The sequence below is a fragment of the Rhinoderma darwinii genome, chromosome 2, assembly GCF_050947455.1.
Source record: "Rhinoderma darwinii isolate aRhiDar2 chromosome 2, aRhiDar2.hap1, whole genome shotgun sequence".
NCBI classification, from domain to species: Eukaryota; Metazoa; Chordata; class Amphibia; order Anura; family Rhinodermatidae; genus Rhinoderma; species Rhinoderma darwinii.
This window is the reverse complement of record NC_134688.1, coordinates 102,130,949-102,154,757: the sequence shown is the minus strand read 5'-3', so window position 1 is coordinate 102,154,757 and position 23,809 is coordinate 102,130,949. Positions and strand designations below refer to the sequence as shown.

Genomic DNA, 23,809 nt, shown 5'->3' with positions numbered 1-23,809 from the left:
GCTGAAACGGTACAAAATTTTCAATAAACGTAAATGACAAAAGTGCTTATAATAAAAAAAAGTCACCAATGGTTTCCATAGTCCTTAAATACAAATAAACCATCCATATCACATGGTCCGAATTCAGTCCCTATTTCAACCATATTTCTATACGTTCATAGGAATGAGCCTTGCTTGTTGAGACCTTCGTGCTTCTTTTTGTTCTGCTCTTTTAGGTACTGCAGGTTAAGGAATTGGAACACCCTTTATATCTGTGGGACGGATGAATATGGCACAGCCACCGAAACCAAAGCAATGGAGGAAGGGGTTACCCCACAACAGATCTGTGACAAGTACAATGCTGTTCACACCGCCATATACAAGTGGTTTGATATCTCCTTTGATTATTTTGGTAGGACTACAACAGCGCACCAAACCACGTAAGTACTGAAGTTCTGTTCCACCTCCGCCTCATTCTCTTGTAATGATGTTACACAAGATGAAAAAGAGTTTATCCTGTTTGTGGTTCCAGACTGCTCTCCTGCACACACTGAGGGCTTGTCCTCACGTAATGAATTGCTGCAGAAAATTTGTGCAGCCATTCTGTCGAAAGTAGCAGATCATCTGCTGCGGAAAAAAACGCGTTATTTTTTACTGCCGAAAATCGTGCGTATTCTGCTGCGTTTTTCTCAATGTGCTGGGAGATGCTGACATCTCCTCTGAAAAACGCAGCAATTCAGGGGATGTACTAAAAAGAATGAAGAAAAAGAAAACATTATTACTAATGGGAAGAAAATACAAAAAAGGGCATAATGAATTGTTTACGTTTGGTAGACATGGCATGAACAGATGTTCTTTGTAGTTTATATGGAATTTGTGTTTATTTCCTTATTAACAGACGCCTTAGGAAATTCCTGTGCTTGATAGACCTGGAATGAACAGGATATATGTGTAGTTTATAAGGGAATGAACACATATTCCATAGAAACAGATGCGTAATTATTTTCCTGTGCTTGATAGGCCTGGACTGAACAGGATATTTGTGTAGTTTATGAGGCTGTCACATGACTCAGATCTGATCCGTTTCTATGCATGTCACATGATGCAGGAGTGCACAGGGGTCAAGTTTAATGAAATGCAGGTTGAATGCAATATATGAAAACTGGAAGTATAATTGAAGCCTGTCAACTTTTAGGTAGACATTTAGAAAGTAAACAATTCGGCTGAAGATAAAATACATATATGCTGTGCCAATTTGTCAGCTCAGTCTGGAGAAGCAACATATATTCTAATATAAAGTACTAAACCGTGAAATGGCAGGGTGTGAGGGTAGAGGATTCCTGCAGAAAGCAAAGGAAAAAACTAGTTTTATGCTCACACACACAGTGTGTGTGTGTGTGTGTGTGTGTGTGTGTGTGTGTGTGTGTGTGTGTGTGTGTGTGTGTTTTAAAAATTGCATGCTGTGGAAAAAAAACAAATGAATTTAACCCATTTCAATGCAAAAGGTGAAATCTGCACTTGAATCCACTCCCAGACATGGACATGCGTCAGTTACATGTATGTCAGGGACAATAATTGCATGTACAGCAATAATTCTGGATAACTAACATAATTATCCACATTCACTGCTCATCAATTTCTTATAGACTTAAATTGGCGTTTGGCCTTACACCTTTTGACTCTGGTTCTTTACTACTTTTTCTATTTGCTTGACCGCAGCTGCATATTTGTAGAATATGGTAATATGTTCCGTTTATACAGGAGGTTTGAACATCACTATTACGGGGAGAACATTAGTGGGCCTTTAATGGGGTACAGTGCCTTCCTTTTATTGTTGTACCATTTATGACTGTGTAATGACTCCGGATAGCCCAGATATTTTGATGATAAAAATTAATTGACCGTCGTCTACTGTAGAATTGCTCAAGATATCTTCAACCGACTCCTGGAAAGAGACTTTCTGCTGAAAGACACGGTGGAGCAGCTCCGATGTGAGACGTGTCAGAGATTCCTTGCAGACCGCTTTGTAGAGGGAACCTGTCCATTCTGCAACTATGATGAAGCCAGGGGGGACCAGTGTGACAAATGTGGCAAGCTCATAAACGCTGTGGAATTAAAGGTACAGTCACGTTTGCTTGTCTATACAAGTGAAAGTTCTCTTGGGCCGCAGTATGGAAAAGCCACTGCACCATTTTTCACTTAGTACAAGAACTGTAAAAACAGGGATTGCGATATTTTCCGCCTTCTGCTTTTTAAATGGTTCCACATGCGTTTTTACGGCATCCTCTCTCAACACTTAAGTCCATGGGAATGCAAATAAAATAAATAATGGACAACACATGGACACCATGTATGGTCCGTTTTTTACTAATCTGTTGCGAGGAGACGCTGAAAAGAAAAGTTGTCCTTACGTTGTGGTGGTTTTTTTGTACAAAAAACACACATGGAAGTAAAAACGGACATGAAAAAAACGGCCTGTTTGAGGATGCAGATCGGACATTGCTTGTCTAAATAATCTTTAATTTTCTAATTCTGGATTCCTCTTAAATCTAAAAATATTATTTCTTTTTTATTACAGAAACCTCAGTGCAAAGTCTGTAAACGGTCTCCTGTAGTGAAATCATCTCAACATCTCTTCTTGGATCTGCCAAAGGTGTGTCATTCATTGTTGTGTGTTTTGGCTGCTAAGATAGTCGTGGCTTAGTAATCTAATCATTACAGCTTTTTTGTTGTTTTTCAACCCAGTGCCTAAAATATATATTGTTGAAATTCCTTTGTATTTAAAGGAACAGTGTCATCACCCAAAAAAAATTTCATATGTTCAAGATGTTAGTGCTTTATTAAAAACGTTTATATTTATTTGTGTGTTTGTGTTTTACTTTTTCTTATTTTTACACTTTTTCTTCCCTATGGGGGCTGCCATTTTTTGTTCCATTTCTGTCTGTGTCGATTAACGACACATACAGACATGGAATACGGCAGCCACAGTCCCATAGGGACTGCGAACGGCTCCCGTCCCATTGACTTCAGTGTACGGCGTCTGTGTGGGAACTGCGCATGCGCCGCTCCCACACAGTCCAATTCGAAATTGGCGCCGTCAGGCGCCATTTTCCTGTGGACCGGAAGTCGCGGCCGGACAGTAATATTACTACTTCCGGTCGCGGCTTCCGGATTTGTGCACTTGGACCAGCGGCAGCAAACGGAGCGGACGGGCCGGAGGGAGCCGCGGCGGCAGGAGCAGGTAAGAGATTTCAATGTATGTTCGGGTTTGTGTGTGTTTACTACTGTATATAAACCTACTACACTGTGTGTTAGCTCAAAAAATGGCGACACACAGTGTAGGAGGTTACACCGTTCAAACCCCTCGTTTATCCCGGCACTAGCCAGGATAAAGGAGGGGGGGATGCTGAGAGCTCACTAGAGCGAGGGCTTTTAACCCAATGTTGCAATGCTGCAATTTTGGGAATAGCTCCATCTAGTGACCAAAAATGGGTAGTATTATAAATTAGAATTAATTTATAATATTTCCTGACTATTTCCTGACTCGTGAAAAAAATAAAAAAAATTTGAACAATGTTTAATCACCCACACACTAAATGTTTAATTTTTTTTAAAAAAACATGTTTTTCTGGCAACACATTCCCTTTAAGAATCTCCGCTTATTCGTAAGCGGTGGTATGAGATGATTTACCACGGATTTACGAATTACGCTCTTGTTAAATAAACGTCAGTGACTAGAATTCACAGGAACACCAAAGTAAAGTTTGACATTTCCCCTCCCCCTTATAATTTGCTGACCCTTAAACCTAAATTGAATTGCAGCATTGCTAGCAGTGGCATAAGTAGGGTTAAATATACTTGAGCATCAAGTAACTAGTGGCTAGTAGTGAAATGTAAGACGTTCTCAAACTAGTATGCACATTTATTGGGCATGCTTGAAGAAAAATAATTCTGTCTTTAGTCATCATTGTCAGGGTATGTTCACAGAGTATTTTGACGCAGAAACCACGTCGAAAACCGCGCCAAAAAACGCCCAAAATCACCTCCATTTGATTTCAGTGGAAGGTGGAGGCATTTTTTCCCGCGAGCGGTAAAAGACGCATGCGGGAAGAAGATGTGACATGCCCTTTCTTCGGGCGTTTCAGTCTCTGACCTCCCATTGACATCAATGGAAGGCAGGGATTGCCTTTTTTGCGGCGGTTTTTGCCCGTGTCGCACAATAGCCACGGGCGAAAAACGCAGCAAATGTTCTGCTGGCAGGTCAAAATCTGTCTCAAAATTCCAGAAGGACTTTTGAGGCGGATTTTTCTGCCTGCATAAAACTCTGTGAGAGCAGGGCCTTACATGTGCAGAATTTGACCATTTTTTTCTACAGACCTCTTCCAGTCATGACAAAACTTTGCGTTTGTGATGATCTTTTCTTATTTATTTTTTCTTTCACGTATTAATATACTGATGACCACAATCAATACTATATTCACATGTCCCGTTTTTCTCTCATCCCCTTTCCAATGTCCTCCATGCTTGTTTTGTACATATGCTACCTATTTATTCATTGGGTTACTAAAATATATTAATCTACATCCTTCGCAGCTAGAAGAGCGCTTGGAGAAGTGGCTGGAACAGTCCTTTGCAACTGGAGACTGGACCTCAAATGCCCGCTATATAACCCGCTCCTGGATTCGTGATGGTTTGAAACCAAGATGCATCACTAGGGACTTGAAGTGGGGGACACCTGTGCCACTTGAAGGGTTTAGAGACAAGGTGATTTCCATCTTACTACCCGAATAACCGTGCAGCGACCTGTAGTATTCCAAACAAGTCCTGACTGAGAGGTTTGTTTTCCAGGTGTTTTATGTCTGGTTTGACGCTCCAATTGGGTATATTTCCATTACAGCCAATTACACGGACCAGTGGGAGAAGTGGTGGAAAAATCCTCAACAAGTAAGAGCACAATTTTTAATAATGGCACAGTATAATAAAATGAATAGTCTGTAATATTACACTCTACTATATATACGGAATGAAAAGAGATCCGGATACTTGTGGCTGTATCCATCTCCTATAGCAGGAGACTTCTTTCCAGCCATATCATCAGATTATACTTCTTGAAAGATCCACAATAAAATGTTGACATGCATATTACAAACTTTTATTCGGTTATATTAGATGTATTTAAAGAAAACTTAGCACCTCCTTTTATTCTATTCTGGAACTCTGAGCAAGGCCTGAGCTATTTGGCTCCAAGGGATATGATGTTATTACATGGCAATATCACATCCTGTGTTTTATTGTATGTGTGTGTATATATATATATATATAGCTTTTTTTTTTTTTTTTTTTTTAATCTGTATTTTCCTATTTTATCGTATTCAGGTTCAACTCTATAACTTTATGGCGAAGGACAATGTTCCGTTCCATAGTGTTATCTTCCCGTCCTGTCTCATAGGGGTAGAGGACAACTACACTCTGGTTAACCATCTCATAGCTACAGGCAAGCGGCTTTGTCATTATTAAATAGATCCAAGATTTTCTTAGGTTGAAATATAAAGTAATAAACTAGTTTCTGACTCTTTAGTGTGACTTTGTGTTTTCATCTTGCAGCATACTCTGAAATACCAGCCATTTTCTTATCTGTGGTCTTAAAAGTATGTCCTAAAGTAGAAATATAATCCATGACAGTGGCCTGCAGTACTGTATAATACTATAAGCAGCTTTGTTTTTTCTACTTCATTTATTGAAATGGTTTTACGCATAAATGTCACAAAATTAACAAGAAATAAGGTAAAATCCTATTGTAAGGTTCTTCTGCTTGGACGCTTGGCCTTTCACTTGGTCTTCGGGCCATCAGGTTGTTTGCTAAATGTTATTGGTGACTGGAAACTTTTCTGAAGTTCGTTACTCAAGAGCATTTCCTATAGGAAAGTTACAGCCGTGCGGTCTTGGGGTTGCCAAGACTGGTTTTGTTAGTTTGACTAAAAATATACGATCCCTATCTTCTATCTGATGATTATACCTGATCTACAACCATCTAGTATATACCTGAGACTCTTGTTTAATAATAATGTTGGTATTAATATTTTTTTTCCTACAATTCTGAATTTCTTCTGAAAAGAATATCTGAATTATGAAGACGGAAAGTTCTCGAAGAGCCGAGGAGTGGGTGTATTTGGTGACATGGCAAAGGACACGGGTATTCCTGCTGACATTTGGAGATTCTATCTGCTCTACGTACGGCCTGAGGGACAAGACAGCGCATTCAGCTGGGGTGATCTGATGCTGAAGAATAACTCCGAGTTGCTTAACAACTTGGGCAATTTTGTTAACCGGTAAATATACAACATGGTAGATAATGAATAACCGTTACAATGTGCCTATGTTGGTGCAGGGCAAGAGGGTTGCTACTATTTGTGTTGGCTATGTATTCATGTAAAGGGGTTGTCTCGAACTGAAAACCAATCAATATGCCCTATTAAGACATATTAACATCAAACCGGCGCTGAATGCCAGGTTTTCAGTGGCCGGACCCGTAGCAAACAACTGATCACTAGGTAGGCTTGCTTTTGAGAAGGCGTTGTCCAGTTAGGACAATCCGTTTTAAGGTATGAGTCTATACACAAACCTTTAAACGTATCATTTGTTTCAGAGCTGGCATGTTTGTGCAGAAGTTTTTTAACGGACACGTTCCCAAGATGGAATTACTTGCAGAGGACAAAAGGCTTCTGGCTCAGGTCACCGCTGAACTACGACAATATAACCAACTGCTGGAGAAAGTTCGGTATGTCTTGTTTGGGTTCGTCAGAGGTATCAGGTTGACTAGATCTGAGCTTTGCAGACTTTTATAAGGCATGGGGTGGAAGATTTAGCATTAATAAGGTCCCTTTTTCAGTATTCGTGATGCCCTGAGATGTATTTTGAACATTTCTCGTCATGGAAACCAATACATCCAAGTTAATGAGCCATGGAAATGCATCAAAGGAACCCCGGAGGAACAGTAAGTATATATGTTTGTAAGCCATGTATTTATTTCACTGTATTACATGTACAAGGGTTACTGCTCTACGTAGAATGTACTTCAAAGTTTTTAAGTTCTGTTTTGCTATTGTATGTTAAGAGTTGGATGCTCAGCGTTTTTATTTTTCATTTTGGATAATGAATACCGAGATATATAGATATATATCTCTCTCTCCCTCTCTCTCTAATCTCTCTTTTAAGCATTTGTCGTTTTATCCTGGTGTGATTATGTACTTTTTAATGATGTTGTTGTACTGCAGGATACGTGCGGGCACAGTGACTGGCTTGGCAGTAAACATGGCAGCGCTGCTTTCAGTCATGCTGCAGCCGTATATGCCCTCAATAAGTTCCATCATCCAAGAACAGCTACTTGTGCCACAAGCAGCTTGTGTGTTGACCAGTGATTTCCACTGTATGCTACCACAAGGACATTGCATTGGAGCAGTGAGTATCTGACGATAAAGGATTTAATTAGAATTAAATTTACTGCTCTTGGTTTTTTTTTAGTCTACTTTAGACGAACCCCGCGGCTTCTTCATAGTTTACCAGCCAAGCACCGTACAAGTGTATAGGACCGGGCTGCAGAGAATTGCAATCCCGGGCACATCCGCTACCGAAATCTACGGTGCTGTGCCTGGTAAACTATAAAGAGGCTGCGGTCCCTTCGAAAAGTGGTGCCGGGAGTCGGATGGACCATCAATATAAAAGTCCAACAATAATGTATGCCTACCCAAAAATGGTAAAAATAGAAAGTAAATGTCCCACAAAAAACAAAGCCTCGTTCACTCACATCAATGCAATAATCAAAAAGGTTTTATGATCTGGATTGCCAAGACGAAAAAAAAAAGGCAGAAAATTTGTCTGGTCATGAAGCCCAAAAATGGTTTGGTCCTTAACCCCTTCAGGACTTCAGCCGATTTTTTTCAAATCTGTGTTACTTTGTGGTAGTAACGTTTGAATGCTTTTACCTATCCAAGCGATTCTGAGATTGTTTTCTCGTGACATGTTGTACTTTTAGTGAAAAAATGTTGTCGATAATTTTGGTATTTCTGAAAAACACCACAATTTAGAAAATTTTCTAAATTTAAATGTATCTGCTTGTAAAACAGATAATACCACACAAAATAGTTACTAGTTAACATTTCCTATATGTTTGCATCGTTTTTTGAACGTCCTTTTATTTTTCTAGGACGTTACATGGCTTAGAACTTTAGCAGCAATTTCTCATATTTTAAAGTAAATTTCAAAAGGCCATTTTTTCAGGGACCAGTTCAGTTCTGAGGTGGCTTTGAGAAATCCCCAGAAGTCACCCCATTTTGAAAACTGCACCCCTCAAGTTATTCGAATCCGCATTCACAAAGTGGTTTAACCCTTTAGGCATTTCACAGGAATTAAAGCAAAGGTGAAATTGACAAAAAAATTTTTTTTGGCCAAAATACATTTTTAATACATTTTTTTTTCTGTAACACAAGGTTTTACCAGAGAAATGCAACTCAATATTTATTGCCCAGATTCTGCAGTTTTTAGAAATATCCCACATGTGGCTCTAGTGTTATAATGGACTGAAACACCGGCCTCAGAAGCACAGGAGCACCCAGTGGATTTTAGGCCTCCTTTTTTTTTTTTTTAGAATATATTTTAGGCACCTTGTCAGGTTTGAAGGGGTCTTGTGGTGCCAAAACAGTGGAAACACCCCAAAAGTTACCCCATTTTGGAAACTACACCCCTCCAGGAATTTATCTAGGTGTATAGTTAGCATTTTGACCACACAGGTTTTTCGCTAAATTTATTAGAATTAGTCTGTAAAAATAAAAAACATAGAAATTTTTAATATTTACAAGAAATAATAAAGAAATTGCACCCCAACATTTGTAAAGCAATGTCTTCCGATTACGGCAATATCCCTTATGTGGTAATAAACTGCTGATTGGACCCACAGCAGGGTTCAGAAGGGAAGGAGTGCCATTTGGATTTTGGAGCACGGATTTTGCTGGATTGGTTTTCGGTTCCATGTCGCGTTTGCAACACCCTGGAGGGACCAAAACAGGGGAAACCCTCCAAAAGTGACCCCATTTTGGAAACGACACCTCTCAAGGAATTTATATAGGGGTATAGTTAGCATTTTGACCACACAGGTTTTTTGCAGAATTTAGTGGAATTAGGCAGTGAAAATGAAAATCGACTTTTTTTCTGAAAAAGCATAGAAATTGTACATTTTTACAAGGAATAAAGGAAAAAAATTGTAAATCATTTTCTCCTGTTTACGGCAATACCCCATATGTGGTAATAAACTGCTGAATGGATCCATGACAGCGCTCAGAAGGGAAGTAGCGCCATTTGGATTTTGGAGCATGGATTTTGCTGGATTGTTTTTTGGTGCCATGCCGCAATTGCAACGCCCTGGAGGGACCAAAACAGTGGAAACACCCCAAGTTACCCCATTTTGGAAACACCACCTCAAGGAATTTTTCATGGGGTATAGTGAGCATTTAGACCCCACAGGTCTTTTGCAGAATTTATTAGAATTAGGCCGTAAAAATGAATATCACAATTTTTTTTTCACTAAAATGTTGCATTTTCTCATTTTCACAAGGGATAAAGGAGAAATAAACAACCAATTTTTGCAAAGCAAATTCTCCCGAGTACGGAAATACCCCACATGTGGTCATACATTTTTTTCATTAGAAATGAATTAACCCTTTCAGGACTGATCCATTTTTTTGCTTTCTTTTCGTTTTTCACTCCCCGCCTTCCAAGAACCATAACTTTTTTATTTTTCCGTCAGTAGAGTGATGTGACGGCTTATTTCTTGTGGGAGGAATTGTAGTTTCTATTGACGCCATTTAATGTGCCATAAAAAGTACTGGAAAACTGAAAAAAAAAAATAGGAAAATATAGTGATATAGGAATAAAACCGGATTAAATTTTTTGGGGGTTTTCGTTTTTACAGCTTTCGCCGTGCGGTGAAAACGACAGCAATTTTGGCGGTTCAAGTTATTTAAGTTTTTTTTACGGTGTTCACCGTGCGAGTTAAATAATGGTATATTGTGAGGCTGGGTTCACACAACCTATTTTCAGACGTAAACGAAGCGTATTATGCCTCGTTTTACGCCTGAAAATAGGGCTACAATACGTCGGCAAACATCTGCCCATTCATTTGAATGGGTTTGCCGACGTATTGTGCAGACTACCTGTAATTTACGCGTCGTCGTTTGACAGCTGTCAAACGACGACGCGTAAATTGACTGCCTCGGCAAAGAAGTGCAGGACACTTCTTTGCAACGTAATTTGAGCTGTTCTTCATTGAACTCAATGAAGAGCAGCTCAAGATATACGAGCGTCACAGACGCCTCGTATATTACGAGGAGGAGCATTTACTTCTGAAAACAGGCTGTCATTTCAGCCGTAAAAGCCTCTCATCGTGTGAACATACCCTAATAGTTCGGCCTTTTACGGACGTAGCGATACCAATTTTGTTTATTTTTTTTACATTACTTTAGAAAAAGAAAAATGGGAAAAGGTTTTTTTTAACTTTTAAACTTTTTTCTTTCTCACTACTAATAACTTTAATTCTTCTACACATTTTATTAGTCCCCTCAGGGGACTTGTACCAAGCGATCATTGGATCACGGATACAATATGCTGCAATACTAATGTATTGCAGTATAATGTTATTTTTACAGACTCCTGTAACAGCGCGACTGCTGTTCCTGTCCGTGAGTTCTGGGTGTCAGCTGTAATACACAGCTGACACCCGCAGCGTATGGAGCGGGCTCCGCACGTGAGCCGGCTCCATACATCACCCCCGCACCATGACGTGCTATTAAGTCATAGTGCGGATGGTGTGAATATTGCAATTTTCCACTGGTATGCCATTTTAGTGCATAATATGTTATGCCCAGTTTGTGCCACTGAAGACAAATACCTCATAAAACGTTAAGCGGGTTCTCCCGGGTATGACGATGCCATATATGTGTACGCAAACTGCTGTTTGGGCACGCTGCAGGGCTCAGAAGGGAGGGAGCGCCATTTTGCTTTCGGAGCGCAGATTTTGCTTGCTAGTTTTTCTGTTTTGGGTTTCGCTGGTATTTCAGTTTATAATGTGGGGGTATATGTAATCTGTGCGGAGAACATCAGGGCATAATAAGAGGGTATAATAATGCGGTAAATAAATAATCATTCATAGATGTGTCGCACTGATAAATGGTGTCGGATGTTACCCGCTTTTAGAAAACACTGCACATTTTTAATCGCCATATTCTGAGAGCCAGAACTTCTTTATTTTTCCACCACCGGAGCTGTGTGAGGGCTTATTTGTTGCGGGACAATCTGTAGTTTTCATTGGTACATGCAATTTTTATTTTATTTTTATTTATTTTTTAATCACTTTTTATTACATTTTTTTTGCAAGCCGGGTGACCAAAAACAAGCAATTCTAACAATGTTTTTTAGTTTATTTTTTGCGGCGTTCACCGTGCACTATAAATGACAATTTTACGTTATTCTGCGGGTCGATACGATTACGGCGATACCATATGTATATAGGTTTTCTTATGTTTTGCAGCGTTTGCGCAATAAAATCACTTTTTTATAAAATAATTTATTTTCTGTCACCATATTCTGAGAGCCGTAACTTTTTTATTTTTCAGTCAAAAAAAAGCTCTGTAAGGGCTTGTTTTCTGCGGGACCGGTTGTAGTTTTTTATCGGTACTATTTTTGGGTACATGCGACTTTTTGATCACTTTTTATTCTCTATTATGGGAGGGGTGGTGACCAAAAAATAGCGATTCTGGTGCAGTTTTTTTTTTATTGATTTTTTTTTTTTTTTGGGGGGTTTCATCGTGCATGAAAAAAATAACACTACAGTTTTATAGTTGGGGTCGTTACGAACGCGGTGATACCAGATATGTGTACTTTTTTTAACGTGTTAATTTTTTTCCTATAATGAAAGTCTTATAGGAAAAGCATTTTTTGTTTATATAACTTATTTTTACACTTTTTAAAACATTTTTATTACTTTTTTTCACTTGTCCCACTAGGGGACATTTAGACTTGCTAGGCTGGAGTGTCAGCTGTCGCGGACAGCTGACCTCCCGGTTCCCGGACACTGTCCGTTAGGACAGTGTGCGTCGGGAACTACTCCGCAACTGTACATCCTGATGCGGGAAGCAACCCCTCTGCAGGACGTACTATTGCGGAGCAGCGCGTGAAGAGGTTAAAGGGTAGAATAGAAAAAAAAATCTACTCAATATTATTCTTAACGGTTATAAAACCAGGTGATGCTGTGTTGAAGTCACAAAATCTTAATTTAAAACTTGACATAATTTACTGTAGACACACACTCTGGGTATTTTCCACAGCAAAACCTACTTGTGTTAAGTACAAATTTTGCTGCGGATTTCACCCTTTCTACATTAAAAAGGGTACATTTCGCAGTGAGCATCCAGAACAGAATGAGCATGCTGCAAATTTGAAAATCTGCATCATGCCCTGATTTCTGTTAGGAAAATGGTCAGAAACATAGGGATGAGATTTTTTTAATCTCATGCACTTGCCTGCAAAAGTCTTCCGCTTCAAATTTTCTGCCCGCAATTGTGTACGGAAAATCTGCAACAATTCCGCTGTATGTGCAGGGAAGCCCTGACTGTCGCACAACTTTCTAGCTAGTATATGCAGTAGTAAGGGCAGGCCATAATGGCATACAGCCCCCCCCCCCCAGTCATTGTGTAGGAACTGTAAAACCGACACTTTCACTTGGTATTGCAAAACCAAGTTTTGCATTGAATGGTGCGGTGTTGCAAAACCAAACAGTTGTTTGTTGGAAGTGGTGCTGTGTCTGGAAAAAGCCAAAAAGGCTGTGGTCCCCTCATTCTGAAGATTATGGCGATACCAGTGGTCAGACCCAAACCGATCGGAGAATGATTGCATATTCTTACTATGTGCCATCGTTGTCTATGGTGAGAACTGGGGTAGTGTCAAAAAAGATTCTTCACCTCAATAGCTAATCTAATGAGAAATTCTTTATGTAACCTCTCAGGTGAGCCCATTGTTTCAGAAGTTGGAGAATGACCAGGTTGAGTCTCTAAGGAAACGCTTTGGAGGTGGACAGGTAAGATGTAGTAGTAGAATGTAGATCTGTACAAATAACTCTGACAATCGGTGTTGATAATCCGGGCCGGCCTTGGGCTAGAGGGCATCTTGTGCAGGAATATTTTGGCGCCCCCTCCCATATTACATACCTTCCACCAGTGGTGTAGCTATAGACCCCTGTACATAGCGCCACACACGCCCTCAGCTCCCAGCCTATAGCCCAGTGAATGGTGGAGCAGGGAGCTAATAGCTCCCTGCTCCACCATAGTATTCAATTGTGCCTGCGTCCTGAGAATGCAAATACAATTGAACGTGTCAGTCGTCTGGGGTAACGGGCCAAAAATCTGTGGCTTCTTCCCCTGATGCCAGGTGCTAACGGCGCCCCCTTTACTCAGGAGGAGTGATGCGTCCTGTGCTATCCCTCAGGTCGCACACCCCTAAGGCCAGCCCTTTTTTCTAATTTTAGTTTTGTCCGCTTGTTAAGGCAATTTAAAAGTAAAAATTGTTTGCGTTTTCATCCTTTTCCATGAGTTTGAAATATAGTATTCCTTGGTTTGCAACCTTGACAAGAGCTAAAGTAAACTTGGCCTTTAAGAATATCTGATATGTCTTATGTGACGGAAAATGGACACAGTAGATAATTCAATTCTTGTCTTTGGCTGCACATTCTGGTAATTTTTTTTATTTTTTGGAAACCTTTTTGTTTGTTAAATGAGTTAGAACATTTACATTTTAGGCAGGATGAGTAAAGTTAATTGGAAAATTTACACAGTTCATCTTTCAGTAAGCCAGTCTGTAACCCAGGACCCCTATCAAATTCCCTCTTTGGTCTTTCTGTCTCTTTCATTTAACACTTATGTCTGTGTCCTTTTTATCAAACTTTTTTATCCAAAGTAAAATTAAACATTGAAACAACTTGGCAAATAGTCTTGATTAGAAAAAATGGCCTTTGTTTTATGTGTACAGTCCCTATGGAGACCTATGTATTTCCATAGTTACAGACCACAAACAAATCCTGTGTAGTCTGAAACTGATGTTTTCTATTCCCTTCCATCTGTCCCCTTTTCTTGGCTAAGCTACAGAGCGTAGGAGAGGAGACAGACTAAAGAAAGTAACTCCGGATCTTACAACAACAACAGGATTTGTTTGTAGTCTGTTACTATGGTGACACATGTCTGCATAGGAGCTATACGCACAAAATGTTAGGACATTTTAAATCAGAACTATTTGATTGATTTTTTATTTTTTTTCTAGATGCAATAGGAGCAATAAAAAACATTGCTTGCAAAAGTGCACTTATCCTTTTAACATATTTTACATATAAAAAAAATTGCCATAAATCAATAGTACAAGCAAAGATAAGTCTTTGTAATATATCTTATTATAGAAAAATGCCGCCTCCCTCCATTTTCAGGCCCCCCATCCCCCATTTTCTTAAATGTTCGCTCACTCAGAATTCTTTCATAGCATCCCTAGAGCAGAGAGGGGATGGATTTAAGCTTCACTGAGATATCTGGTTACAGCTGCCCATAGAAGTCTATGGAGAGGAAGGAGAAAACAGAAGCAGGAGACTAGATAATAGTCTTCTATAAACAGACAGAGAAGATCCAATATACAGCAGTAATGAGCAGTGCAGCTGTAAATCCAGCACTGGGGTGAGCTGCCATGTTTCGCTTGCTCTCTCACTCCGCAGCTGCTTCCTCCTCCCCTCTCTATAGACTACTGTAGGCAGCTGTAAACTGATTTCTTAGTGGAGTTTAGCAACCGTATCCTCTCTGCCGCATGGAATATGGATTCTTTGAGTGAATTCTGAGCAAGTAAACAGTTAAGACTACGGATGGGGGAGGGGGGGGCCTGATAAGTGTAGAGAGACATTTTTCTCTAATAAGATAGATATTACAAAGCTTCTTATCGTTGTTTTTTTTTTTTATAACTGGAGGTGCACTTTAAGTTGTCAGATTCCCCCAATAATAAATTGATGCTTATTAAATTGTCCATGTTCATTTAGAGAAGGCAGAGGCAGTGTCAGATACACTTCTCTCCAGGGGAATAAGTATCTAGGGGGGAATGGTTCAACCTGTCCAAATCCCTTTTTCCCTATAACTTTCAATAATATCCGGTTCGTATCTGGCAGCTCCTATAAAAATGATATTGTCTATCGTTGCTCCTGAAATGTTCCTCTTATCTGCTGGAAATGTTTGTTTCTCTGGCCACCCTGAGGGGGATTTATGAAGCTGGCATTTTATGCAACAGTCTTAATATAAAGAACGCTGGCGTAAGTTGCGCCTGATTTACTAAGAGGCGCACATCTCTTAATATATTAGGCCATCTCTTGCCGCTCGTGCACCAGAAAGTGAAATCTTCCCCAAGTATGTGCTGAAGTCAATTTTCGCTATAATTTACACTAGCTTCTTTCGTAAATTATAGTAAATTTGTCTAACTGTGGATGGCCCCACCCAGACACTAAGCCCCACCCTTTTTTTAATTTGCCATGAGCTTCGGAAACTGCACAAAAGTCCCAATGTTTTCCCATGAATTGCAACTTTTGTGCCGTTGCGGGCCTTAGTTGCAACTGTACAGATGTATATCATTTGGATAACTAAATCCTATCAAATGCACCTGAGTTGCCTCTGCAAACTCTTAGGGTGAGTTCACACTGAGTTTTTTTGCGCGGAAACCGCTCCGCAAAACGCGGTTCTTTTCCCAGCTCGCGGGAGAAAGAAGGGACATGCCCTATCTTCGGGCGTTTACGCCTCTGACCTCCCATTGACCTCAATGGGAGGCAGAGAAAGCGTATTCCGCTGCGTTTTTATGCCCACGGCGTTCAATGGCCGCGGGCAAAACTCGGCGTGCAGGCAGAGGAAAATGTCCCTCAAAATTTCAAACTGAATTTTGAGGCAGATTTTCTGCCTGCAAAAAACTGTCTGAACCCAGCATTTAGATGATACTCATTGGTTATTCTGTGTAAAGCCTCATTCCTCTGTTATGGTTCTTACTTTCCTTCCATCAGCTGGATGGTGACAGCTCAGAGAAGCAGGTAACCCTTCTGTATGCTTGACTGCAGTTGCCTGCTGGCTTTAAAGAAACACTAAACCTAGAAATGAATGATTAAAAAAAACAAAAACATGAGATGAATTTGCCCCCAGTGTTTGTCACTCTGCTTCAGAAACATGCAAAAAATCTGCAATCTTGTTGAAGTCCCGTAGAGAACACTGTGGTATATATCTCGATGATCTGTGCCTGGTGAATAACCGTTAGTGTGGCTTAATTATCTGTTCCTCCTACTGCAGAGGGGAGGGGGGGGGGGCTCCTGCTGCAGCCAGTAGTCTTACAGCCAGACACAGGATTGTGTAGAGAAGGGGGGGGGGGGGGTGTGGCTGATCTTCTGTACACATATAGAAGAACTCTTTATATATATTTCTCAGTATTTATTAATTGCAATATGAGATAAAAGGAAAAGAGAAGGAATTGCTGGGATTTTTTTTTTTTTTTTGTGTGTGTGCATTTTTTGCCTAGCGTTCCTTTAATACCTTCACCTAGCTGTGCCACACTCTCTTGTCCTGTTTTCTGGAAAAGCGACCACTGACTATTGTTCTGCATTTTTATTTAAAGTAATTTAATACCAATCATTTTGTTACTAGAACCAAATGCTGATGTGCTAAATGCCAACTTCAGACACTAATCTATACAATGTTCTTGCCGAAAGTTGCCATCCTACTTCTGTAGGAAACAGAAATACTACTTTAAATTGACTTGAGTCTGGCTTATTCACCTTTCCCCATTCCATACACATGCACGCTCGAGAGGAATAGCTGGCGGCTGACTGCTATCTAAGGTGTATGGCTACCTTTACAAAAAGTAATTGTCCAAAGCAGGCCACCCATTGGATACCTCTGGAGTTATTGTAATATCCGGGGAAGGGAGGTTGACGGCATGAGTTGTGTAAAAGTTAGCCAAAGAGATATGTTTCCTTTTAAAGGGAATGTCAAGATTAGAAAATAGTCCACTTTTTTTTTTTCAGTAACACTCCTTTCTATGGGCTATCTCTGGTATTGTAGCTCATCCCTATTCACTCAGAGGACCTGGTCAGCTAACCTGAATAGCACGGTTTCCCTGATTCCAGCACTTTTTTTTTTTTTTTTCTTCCCTGGAGCTCTCCAATACAGATATGCCCCACTGTTGTATTGGCTCCCTATATGCTGTACTTAGCCAACAGGGTGGAGCTAGCTTTCCTGCCTCTGATGCTGACCAATCAGCGTGAGGCAGCTTGAGGGTAGCTCACACCGTTAGCTAACTACAGCAAATTAGCATAGAGGGAGCAAACACAACAGTGGGCCATATTTCTGGAAGGGGAGTCAAGGGCTGCTGTCCATATCTTGTAATGGGGCATGTGGACAGGGGTTTTCTTTGTAGACCACCTTTTTACTGGCTCTTATATGTTTATAATATCTCCCTTTTATTAGTTTTGAATATTTGCCTGCATTTCAGTTTAACAACCCCTTTTATACATATGTACTTTATAACCGCTTGTGGTTTCATTATAAAACTAACTTAAGCATAGCCACATAGTTGTAAAAAGTATCCATATGTTAGTCATTTATGTGTTTGTTTTATTTAGGGTGTATTCACATGTCTCTGTGAATTTGTGGTGTTGCTGCGCTTTTCGCTACATTATGTCAAAATGGCATGGTTTTGATGCAATTTTTGTTAAAATCGGGGCCAAAAAAGCAGTTTGACGTGTGAACACGGGCTTACAGGAGTGAGGTGTTTTTTTTTAGGTTTTAGTTACTTTTGAATTTGCCTCAGCAAATAATGGAACATCTGTCTTTTTTTTTTTATTATTGAAAGAACATGCTGACACAATGAGAGCTTGTCGTCATACACTAAGAAGCAGAGTGCAGGATTTCTGTACACCGTGGTGTTCTATAAGATGTTACATTACAGGAGACATGCTTATGTAATATCCTGCAACATAATATGAGCATAAGCTGCTGCAGATGGGTGTAAATGGAGTCATTTATTTTCTGCCTTTTGTGGTTCTGGATTGGCAGTATCCGGTTGCTTAGGTTATAATACTTCTCAATTACAATTTACACAGGTGAAAGCGGAGCCTAAAACACCCTCACCGGTGGAAAATCCAGGCAAAGAAACTGCAAAAGTTGGTGACCCTGAGAGAATTAAAGAGTTAATGCAAGCATTGGAGAGACAGGTAAGATAAGATTAAGGAGTAACTAAATGTCCAACAAATTCTGACCTGGCATAGTGACATGTCAGAAGTTTTGATTGGTGGGGGTTCGAGCACTGAGACCCCTCACAAGTCGCTAAAACAAAGCGGCAGAAAAGTGCTTGTGTGAGCGCTCAGCCGCTTCGTTCCTGTTCAGCTTTTTCTGGAAATCAATGTAGCGGTGTACAGGCTCAATAGAAAGTCCATGAGCCCGTACACAGCTACATCGGCTTTCTGGAATAAGCTGAACAGAAACGAAGCGGCTCAACGCATACACGAGCACTTCTGCTGCTTTGTTTTAGCGACTGGTGGGGATCTCCGTGCTCGGGCCCCCACCAATAAAAACTTCTGACATGTCACTATGGCATGTCAGACGTTTGAACGTTTAGTTACCTTTAACGTCTATTTTTCAAAGGCAAAATATGAATGAGATGTTTATTCTTGAATTGCCTGATGTTGCAATTTTTTTACTCCATGCACAAAAACGTAGTGGAAAAATCACAGCAAAAACAGTGAACATAGCCTAATGGATATGTTCTCTGATAACTGACTTCCCCATAGCTCGTTCTTTTACACAGCAGCCAATCTGAACAAGGAGAACGGCAGTGTATAGCATGGGGGATGGACAAGGCAGAAGTCTTAGCCAATGGCATTATGTGATCAACCCTAAAATAGTAAATAAAAACTAACAGATGAGCATTACTTATAGTTACTGACTAAGGGGCCGTTCACATATGTCCGGCATCCGCTTCAGTTTACCTCCGGTGTGTTGAAGAACAGCCGGAGGCAAACTGATGCTAGAACGGATTCCATAGCTTTCTATGGGATCTTTTCTGGCACAGGGGACATCTGTTGTGGCGGCAGATCTCCCCAGTCATAGCATTGCCGGGGATTCCGCACCAGGCGGAGCCCGACGACTACCCTCCATCCCGGATTCCGGGCGGTCTCCCGCTGCTCCGTGCAGCCGGGGGTATGTCCCGCTGTCAACTGTGTTGGCATCCTCAGGACGCAGATACAGTTGAACTTAATAATGAAGCAGGGAACGATCAGGTCCCTGTTTCAGAATGAGTTCAGAGCAGAGGGAGCTCCTCCGCTCGCCAATAATTCCCCGGGCACAGCGCTACTTTAAGCACTGTGCGTTATCTACAGGGGAAGGGGGCGCCGTGTGATCTCCAGGGGGCAGTGTTTCATTATCTACACATGAAATTCATCTGTTTTTTAAAAATTTGTCAAACGGAAAACACAGAACGGATGTAAATTGGCCATCAAAAACGGACCTAGATGGCTGTTTTTAACAGCTGACACCCGAATCCTGTTGTGGGAATCCCTGTGTGGGGTGGGTAGGAGATGCGGGGTGGTATTGGGTAGCTGCAAAGGTGCCAAAAACTATGTACTCCCTGAAGTAATGGCTAGTGTTTGGTGCCTTTTCAGGCTCCCATGGCTGCTTCGAAGATTTGATCTGAGGTCCGTAGACAGCAGCTGCCTGCTGGGCTCTTTCTTGGCGCTGCACTGAATATGACACAAATGACATTACAATATGTGTGTCAGACTTAAGTCTAGCGCCAAGCCAAGAGGAGAGCCCTGACATGGTACACAACAAGTATCTAATCTATCATGTATCCAATCTATCATAAACTATGCACCACTCTGATAAAATTGACACATTTTCAGACCCTAGACTACTTTTTTGGTGGACCATTGTGGTAAGAACCGATGGTAAAAACTGATGACAACTGATAGTTTTGTAGTAAAAATTGTGAAAAAGCCTGATGGCAACTGATAAGTTTTTGCATCAGTTGTAATCACTTGAGAGACCAAAAAAAACTGATGCTGATGCAACTGATATATGTGAACGCGCCATAACATGGAATTTTTAAGATCACAACTGAACACCCTTGTGGTTTAGGCTTTCATCTTTAATTTAAAAAATATATATTTTTTTGTGAGCTACAGTTTTTTATCTTTGTCTTTTTACCAATTTGCCATTTTCAGGGCAACCACGTTCGGGATTTAAAGGGCAAGAAGGCAGAAAAATCATTAGTTGACAGTGAGGTCCAAAAGCTTCTGGCTTTAAAGAAAGAACTTGCACTGGCAGAAGGGAAGTCTCCTGAACCGCCTGCTCAGAAAGGGAAGAAGAAGAAATAACTTCATTACCACAATCTAAAAATGAGAGCTCTTAGAGCAGCTGCAGTCCTGAACAGGTTAATTATGTGGACATTCTTTTAAATAAAATATTTTAGTCCTTGTTTACATTCGCATGTCTGACACGGTGTCTACTGCTGTAATGTATTGCAGAGGATTGCATGGCTTCCAGTGTAACTAGGGAAAGATGTGTCTACTTATTACACTTGACATTGGCCTGTTGTAGATAAATAGAAGAGTGTTATAGCAACACCAATTACTGCGCCGCTCTATTTCCCACAGGAAATCATATAAAGGTAAAGTCTACATGCCATTGATAAAATAAAAAAACAGCCAATATGCAATACAAAGCCTGGGTAATAGAAATCCTGGGACTATCCTGACAATGTAACATGTTTTCTTAAATTTTTTTTGTCTGATATCTGCAATTTTGCAGATCGTACACTGACATTCATTTACATGGCCACATGCACACAACCCGGATGATCACGGATCTGCAAAAAAAGGATGTGACCTTTTACGGTCTATTTGCAGATCATGTGACCGATCACCAGCCCTTTTTTTTTTTTCTTTTATTGCGGATCTGACTCTTGATGACACGGATGAACTAGGGAAGGTTTTTTTTGCAGACAAATAGACAATGAATCTGTGGACTGCAACATCACCAGCTGTATGCATTAGGCCTCACATAGATCTTGTATATGAAGGGACCTGTCCTATATCAAATTAAAATTCAGTGCTAAACTGCATTGGAAGAACATAACATAGGATTTCTGCTCCTAGCAGCCAATTTGATACCTAATTTTTGACACGTGGTAAGTTTGTGCAAAATTACATTATTTTTCTTGCTTTGTTTATAGTTGCAGGTTAGTCACAAGCTGATAAGAGTTTATAATTTTACTAGTAGTTCTAAGTACAAGTACATTTCAGAGGCCTCTCCAGACTAGTGTTTTCCTTGCCCTCATAGTCATTAGGCCAGGATCATACAGTTTGGGCCAAATCCAGAAGTGGATTCACAAGGAAGGAAAGGTATAAAGAAAATACATTTGCTCTGTGTTCACTCTAAAAACAGACCCTGGCTGTATGAAGTACAAAAAAAAAAAAGTACATATGTATTGTAGTTAAGAAAAAAAAAAGGGGGATGTACATAAATGTAAGGACTTTGATTCCTATGAATAATCCCTAAACATTTAAAAAAGCCAATCTACCCTAAGGGTCAGTTCACACGCGCAGAAAATGCCTCCCATTGATTTCAATGGGAGGTAGAGGCTGTTTTTCCCGCGAGCGGAAAAACCGTCTCGTGGGAAAAAGAAGCGACATGCCCTATCTTAGGGCGTTTACGTCCCTGACCTGCCATTGCCTTCAATGGGAAGCAGAGAAAGCGCATTTTGTGCCCGCAGCGTTCAATGGCCGCGGGTGAAAAGCGTCGTGCAGGCAGAGCAAAATCTGCCTTAAAATTCCAAACTGAGTTTTGAGGCCGGTTTTCTGCCTGCAAAAGACTCTGTGTGAACTCAGCCTTAGGCCCCGTGCACACGACCGTATTTTTGTCCAGCCGTAAATACTGGCGTAAATACGGGTCCTTGGTCACCCGTATTCGACCCGTATTGTCACCCGTATTTACGGGCACGTTTTTGATGCAAAATTACACTGCAGTAATCGGCAGCCCCTTCTCTCTGAGTGCAGGATAGAGGGAAGGGGCAGCCCTTTCCGTAATAAAAGTAAAAAAATTCATACTTACCCGGCAGTTGTCTTGGTGACGCGTCCCTCTCTTGACATCCAGTCCGACCTACCAGGATGACGCGCAGTCCGTGTGACCTCTGCAGCCAGTGATTGGCTGCAGCGGTCACATGGGCTGTAACGTCATACCAGGAGGCCGGACTGGAGGAAGAAGCAGGGAGTTCTGGGTAAGTATGAATGTCGTTTTTTTTGTTTGTTTTTTTTACAGCTTTATCTCTATTGTGATCGGCAGTCACTCCCTGGTGCTGAAAGAGTTACTGCCGATCGTTTAACTCTTTCAGCACCCTGGACAGTGACTATACACTTACTAGCAACCCTCCCGTAATTACAAGTGCACACGTAGCCACCCGTAATTACGGGAGCCCCATAGACTTTCAACGGCACGGGCACCTTCCCGTAAGCATACGGGGAGGTACCCGTGGCCAATAGAAGTCTATGGGCCTGTAATTACAGGAGTTTTTACGGTCGTGTGCATGGGGCCTTAGAAAAGAGACACATGTCCATCAAGTTCAACCAAGGGATGGGAAAAATTTCTACACATAGGAGCTAATATTTTTTTGTTCTAGGAAATGATCTAAGCCTTTTTTTAAAGCCATCTACTGTCCCTGCTGTGTCCAGCTCCTGCGGTGACTATTCCATAGATTCACAGTAAGGCCCCATGCACACGACAGCAAAAGACCTCCGTTTTTGCGGTCTGCAAAAACGGAGCCATTCGCTTTCATTGAACACTGACACTTTTCCGTAGCACTACGGAAGGGTGGCAGTGCCGTGTAAATGTTCCGGGAATTATGGAACATGTCCGTTCGCATTTTGCGGGCCGTGCTCCCATACTTTGTATGGGAGCACGGCCCGGAAATGCGGCTGTCTGTCAGCGGGCACGGTCGTGTGCATGGGGCCTAAAGAAGATTTGTCGCCTCTGCAGGTTGAACCTTTCTTTCTCCAGATGGAGGAAGTGCCCCCTTGTTTTTTAGTTTTTTTTTTTCATGGAACAGGATTTCACCATATTTTTTGTATGTGCCATTCATATATTTATATAAGTTAATCATGTCCCCCCTTAGTTGTCTTTTTTCAAGGCTAAATAGGTTTAGTTCTTTTACTGTTTCCACGTAACTTAGATTCTCCATGCCTCTTATTAGCGTCGTTGCTCTTCTTTGTATTTTTTCCAACTCCAGGGCATCCTTTCTATGAACTGGAGTCCAGAACTGAACTGCATATTCTAGATGAGGCCTCACTAATGCTTTGTAAAGTGGTAATATTATATCCCTGTCCCACGTAGGGATGTCACGATACCAGAATTTGGACTTCGATACCGATACTTCGTTTAGTATTGCGATTTCGATACCAATTTCGATACTTTGCCAACAGTAATAAAAAAAAAAAAAATTCTTCAGTTTTCTGATGTGAGGCGCGACGTGTTATGAATTTTGAATGCGCCTCACATTAATAGTAATTAATCCCATCCTGTTTCTCAGTCATAATGGATTAATGTGTGAGGTACATGATGGGGTTAATTACTATTAATGTGAGGAACATGGAGGTTAAATTCATCGTACCTCACATTAATAAGTGATAGAAAGCCGTGTTTATTTCATTTTTTTTTACAGCGTACACATCATAAATGAT

The 23,809-nt window shown here is 40.8% G+C and overlaps 1 protein-coding gene across 1 annotated transcript in view; it reads left to right on the top strand.

The window, feature by feature from the left end:
* Nucleotides 1-20,562, top strand: part of MARS1 (methionyl-tRNA synthetase 1) — a 36,742-nt gene extending 16,180 nt beyond the window's left edge. The window contains exons 9-21 of the mRNA XM_075851992.1: nt 216-419; nt 1,897-2,098; nt 2,558-2,632; nt 4,573-4,743; nt 4,828-4,923; nt 5,356-5,473; nt 6,095-6,308; nt 6,626-6,757; nt 6,869-6,973; nt 7,254-7,437; nt 13,031-13,102; nt 18,182-18,292; nt 20,300-20,562. Coding sequence (XP_075708107.1) covers nt 216-419; nt 1,897-2,098; nt 2,558-2,632; nt 4,573-4,743; nt 4,828-4,923; nt 5,356-5,473; nt 6,095-6,308; nt 6,626-6,757; nt 6,869-6,973; nt 7,254-7,437; nt 13,031-13,102; nt 18,182-18,292; nt 20,300-20,452 — 1,837 coding nt within the window. The 3' untranslated portion in view covers nt 20,453-20,562. The remainder of the gene's footprint in view (nt 1-215; nt 420-1,896; nt 2,099-2,557; nt 2,633-4,572; nt 4,744-4,827; nt 4,924-5,355; nt 5,474-6,094; nt 6,309-6,625; nt 6,758-6,868; nt 6,974-7,253; nt 7,438-13,030; nt 13,103-18,181; nt 18,293-20,299) is intronic.
* Nucleotides 20,563-23,809: the final 3,247 nt, after the last annotated feature.